The 5,000-nt window shown below is 30.2% G+C and overlaps 2 protein-coding genes across 7 annotated transcripts in view; one reads left to right on the top strand and one right to left on the bottom strand.

The window, feature by feature from the left end:
* tim (timeless) overlaps window positions 1-4,470 on the top strand; it is a 25,670-nt gene extending 21,200 nt beyond the window's left edge. For 3 of the 5 annotated variants that reach the window (XR_003477284.2, XM_070116985.1, XM_027374829.2), the window contains 2 exons: window positions 379-564; window positions 3,351-4,470. Coding sequence is in view for 3 of the 5 variants with exons in the window: in XM_070116985.1 (XP_069973086.1) it covers window positions 379-564; window positions 3,351-3,564 (400 nt within the window). In the remaining 2 variants the exon portion in view is untranslated. The remainder of the gene's footprint in view (window positions 1-378; window positions 565-3,350) is intronic. The other 2 variants (XR_003477285.2, XM_027374828.2) reach the window with 2 other exon arrangements.
* A 426-nt stretch (window positions 4,471-4,896) lies between these two features.
* Window positions 4,897-5,000, bottom strand: part of LOC113822285 (uncharacterized) — an 8,521-nt gene continuing 8,417 nt past the window's right edge. For both annotated transcript variants that reach the window (XM_027374833.2, XM_027374834.2), the window contains exon 4: window positions 4,897-5,000. This exon is cut by the window's right edge and continues 719 nt beyond it. The gene's annotated coding sequence lies outside the window, so the exon portion shown is untranslated.

Raw genomic sequence — 5,000 nt, 5'->3', positions numbered from 1 at the left:
AGGAGTGCAGGGCACTTTCCTATTGAAAATTATTTTTGGTCAAGGCAAATGTTCTTGGTTTGATTCTTTGTAGGTACTAACTGACACTGCCCACTTCAGATCCCAGACTGGCTACAAGAACTGAAATCAACATGTTATGTATTGCCCTGAAAATATAGAGTGCTTAAATATAAATGCATACAAAAGCTGCATGATCTTACTGAGATGTCATTACTGGATCAATATATGACAAATGATTTTCAGTTTTGTCATCAAGATTGAAGTATTTTATGTTGATTTATTGGTATCCTTTATTTGATATGTTTTTTTTTGTGAGCTATGTTACAGTTGGAGATAAACTAAACATATCTTCCTTGTCTTTTGTTTTCTTTACTACAGAGGAGATGACGACACCGCTGTCCTCAAGGATTCTTCATTGCTTGATTGTGATGACTCCTCTGAACGAGTTAGCGACTGCTCCATGGAGAACAATCGCTCTAGCCCCACCTCACCTGCATCCTCAATAGATGAGAAACTGGCGTTGCTGCATGATGAAGAGACTGAGAGCAGTGAATTTTCCCAAAGGTTGGTATATACCTTGTAGAAGGTTGTTTTGATTTTCTCACTTTTTGCAACCCAGCAATAGCAGTAAATAGCAGATTTTGTTTGAGTTTTTAGCATCTCAATGCAGGGCCATTCCACAGCTTTTCTTATTTGTCTGGATGGCATGTTTCCACAATAAATGTTCAGATTCTGAAATTCCTTATTTTTCAAGGACTCCTAATATAATTTTTTTGAAAAATGTATCTTGCCACTTTTAGTTATTCAGAAGATCAGGATATTTCTGTGCCTTTGTCTTTAGTAATACATTGAATCACCATGATAAATTATATATAGGTGCTTATAGGTGCTAGGGCTTATGTAGGATGAATCAGATTGTAATGATGATTAAATAAAATATATGTTACACTGAATGTGTGAAACTAGGGATTACACGTAAACCCTGAAATGATCAGGGATTTCATGTAAAATGTGTGACTGATTTTTTTCATGTATTATCTCAGTTTCCTGCAGATATATTTTACCATTTAGAGGGTAGCATATTGTGTGTGTATATATATTTTTTTTTCTTTCTTTCTTTCTTTCTTTCTTTCTTTCTTTCTTTCTTTCTTTCTTTCTTTCTTTCTTTCTTTCTTTCTTTCTTTCTTTCTTTCTTTCTTTCTTTCTTTCTTTCTTTCTTTCTTTCTTTCTTTCTTTCTTTCTTTCTTTCTTTCTTTTTTCTTTCTTTTTCTTCTTTCTTTCTTTTTCTTTTTGCTTTTTTTTGAGATAACATGGTATAACTGTATTTGCTTGAGGTCACAGCAATTACATGAAATCCCTGATTATTTCAGGGGTTTATGGTAATCCTTAATTTCATGTATTCCTTGTAACATATAGAACAGGTCAGATATATGGGACACACATTACACCAAGTGACTGGAAAGTCATGTGGCCTTTTAGTTTTGATATTTAGAAAAATTCCACATAAACTTTTGTTAATTACTTCAATTTCTACCTTTGTTAAGTTCTCTTTTTGGTTAATTTTTCCTAAAGAACACTATGGAATGGTCCTATATTTGATATAATATTTGCTTACTAGTGTACAGATTTATATGAGCCTTGGTAATTTCCCTTTTCCCAGAAATTAAGTGACAGTCCGTTTAACATCAGACTAGCTGATTTTTCCGAAGAAGATTGCATAATCTCATTTTTTCTCTAGACTGTGTATTTTTTCTCCTGAAGAATCGTTAATGTCCTCTCCCCTCAAAGGTAGGTAATGCCTTTTCTTTTCAGAGTAAGAATCATCCAACCCAGTGTTCTGTTAGTATTTTTTTTTTCTCTACAATTGATTAACTTGAGCTTAATACTTTTGTTCTCTGAATTTTATTATTAGCTGCTATATCAGTATGAAACATAGGTCTATATAAATAAAAGAATGATTAGCCCCCTGTAGGAATAGAGTTTATATTATTTTTCACGATAGAATTGCTCGACGAGTAATTTGTAGGCACTGACTGTTCATGTTTTATTTTATGTATGGAATTAGTATATATTGTTGATTGATTATCCTGTTGCTAAATTATTTGGGGGCTAATATCAGCATTTGGTATGATTAGTCCAAGTTGTTTATGCATTATTGGAAATGTTTTATCTCTTGTGGAAAAACTGTTTGATATTAGTTTGCTCATTTGTGCAAGACATTTTGAAAGCAGATGGTGTGATGATTATTTTTCTTCTGCATTAAAGACCAGGAAGTGGAAGGCAGATTTAACACTAAAGAAGTTTAGGACTTTGCATTACAGTGATAGCATTTTATTAGTAACACTTTTTTAGACATTAGATGATACGTGGACTCCTCTGTCAGCATGAAACGGCAAGTGCATTTTGTTTGAGAAGACAGTGAATGATCCTTTTACATCTATCTATTCCTACATTGGGTAGAATAAGCTATGCTTTAAAGTAAGTATTAAGAGCTTTAGGGAAAAGTTTCATGATTTGGAATTATTTTAAAGAAGTTTATTATGAGAATGTAGTTGAAAGTATTATACACGTAGAATCACGTTTTTCATTAATTTTTTTTCCTTGTTCTTTTTTTGCTTCTTCCTTATTTCTTTTTAATCATTTTTGAACAATTTTGTTTTTCCTGTTTTACATTTACTCGTTCAACTTACATTTATCAGCAATGTGCATTAGCAGAGATAAATCTAGATTTAAAAAAAGATATATATCCTGGTCGACGTAAGTATTGTGTATTACTTTTAGAAACTTATTTATGGTTGGTTACTTTGTAAGGATAAAAATTAATATTTTTGACATTAAAAAAAATATATGTTTCTACACATGTTGTTTTTCTTATATTTATTATTTTAAAAGATATGACATTTAGCTTTTGAGTAATTTTCTATTGTATAGTAAAATCAGTAGTCAGACAAGTGCCTACATGCTAAACATACTCACATTAGCATTAACTTCATTTTTAATGCAGGGTGTAATGGAAAATATTTTGTTGAAAATAAGTACAGTTTGCAGTTTAACACAGTGTATATCAATGCTTTTGTACGTGCTTGTGTGGCAGGGGTGTGTGTGTTTGTCTGTCAGTCTGTCTGTCTGCCCCTGTCAGTTTGCGCATCTGTGTTGAAGATAAAACTGAAAAAAATAATGTCTGAGGCTACTATGAACATACAAGTTCTTTATAATACTTCTTTTAATCTGAAATGTCTTTATGATGTGTAACAATATAGAAGTCTAAATTTTTGTTTTTTACAAGATTTAGACAATTTTGATGTGTCTGATGTAGTCAGAGTGATTTCATTGTTTCTCTATTTTATTAGAATCCCTATGGCTGGTTTGATGGTATCTCCAGCAGGCGTACCAGCTGGTCATGAGAATCAAGATGACCCAGACGGCTTAATGACATCTCCAGTACAAGTAATTTCAACAGCTGATGATGTCATGATGATGTTATCAGACACTGAAGAGGCTCCTGCATCTGTAGAAGGACCTTCTCTGTGTTTTGAAAACCATGACGTGAAAATGGACACGTAGACCTCATGGAGTGCTGTAACATGACTTGGACAATACATCATGAATGATTAATGTCAGTAAAGCCAGTGTTGATGAGTTAAACAAGTGTGTTGAATGGATATAAAATCATTATGATTGAAGGCATTCCAGCAGAAAATCAGTGAAGTTGTTTAATAATTTATCTAGTTTTTAAGATAGTATATTTTTTTTAATTTGTACATAGTTTGTTAAATGGACTGTACGACAATGTGTTTGAAGCACAGGAAACTGAGTAGTACAACAACAGTTGCACTATTCACCCTATGCATGGATGAAATATCAATGTATAATTTTTTTATGAAGAATTATTCATGTATAGAAGTATATTTATACTGCTAATGCAAAATTTCTTATGTTTTCATGAATCATTACACATGTACAGTTGTTCATACTTAAACATCCCATAAACATAAAACAGGCACTAGGGGAGCAAATTCTTAGCTCTTGAGTACAAAGTATATTACCGTGAATAGCAGGACCATTTTACTTTAAACTGTACTGGTCTTTTTTGGAGGAAAGAGGAAAGTAAGTTATTTTTTCTAGAAGTGATTCTTGGCAAGCTGTGATATATGTATCTTGTGAAAAAATTCAGATTGTGCCATAGAATGTTAGAATTTTCCTCTTGTGATCAGGTACTTGTTTGTTTAGATAAGTCATGCAGGACATTAGTTGAACAGGCCTGCTTTTGTAGAAAAAAACTTGTAGTAAGTTTGGATCTCTATCATTATAAGATCATGTTCCTCTAGTCCTTCAGTTCTTGACTTCAAGCTCAAAGCAAAATATATTTCGGGTTTTTGTGTTAATCTTTTTTATTGTTAGGCATAATTTGCAATGTCCTCAGTGTAATGTATATAATTGTCCATATGTCAGTAAAATATTTATAGATAATTGATTTTCCTTACCACAATATGAATTATAATTCTGCATAACCCATATATATATATATATATATATATATATATATATATATATATATATATATATATATATATATATATATTATATATATATATATATGTATATATATATATTTATATGTATATATGTATATATATATATATATATATATATATATATATATATATATATATATATATATATAATATCATATTATATTATATTATATTATATTATATATATATATATATATATATATATATATATATATATATATATATATATATATATATATATATATATATATATATATATGTGCACATATATACATACATACATATACACATATATACATATATGTGTGTGTCTGTATTATGTGTACTTTTTTCTAAAGATTAGGTAATGAAAAAGTCGATAGTATCATAAATAAACTTTGTTTTCCATACATAGCATTCGATATGATTGACTTTACACCAGTAACAGTAGAAAAAAATAGTGATAACAGTTAACAATATTGAACA

Source organism: Penaeus vannamei, chromosome 39, assembly GCF_042767895.1.
Source record: "Penaeus vannamei isolate JL-2024 chromosome 39, ASM4276789v1, whole genome shotgun sequence".
In the NCBI taxonomy this organism is placed as follows: Eukaryota; Metazoa; Arthropoda; class Malacostraca; order Decapoda; family Penaeidae; genus Penaeus; species Penaeus vannamei.
Note: the sequence above shows the minus strand (reverse complement) of the source record. Positions and strands in the feature narration are given on the sequence as shown.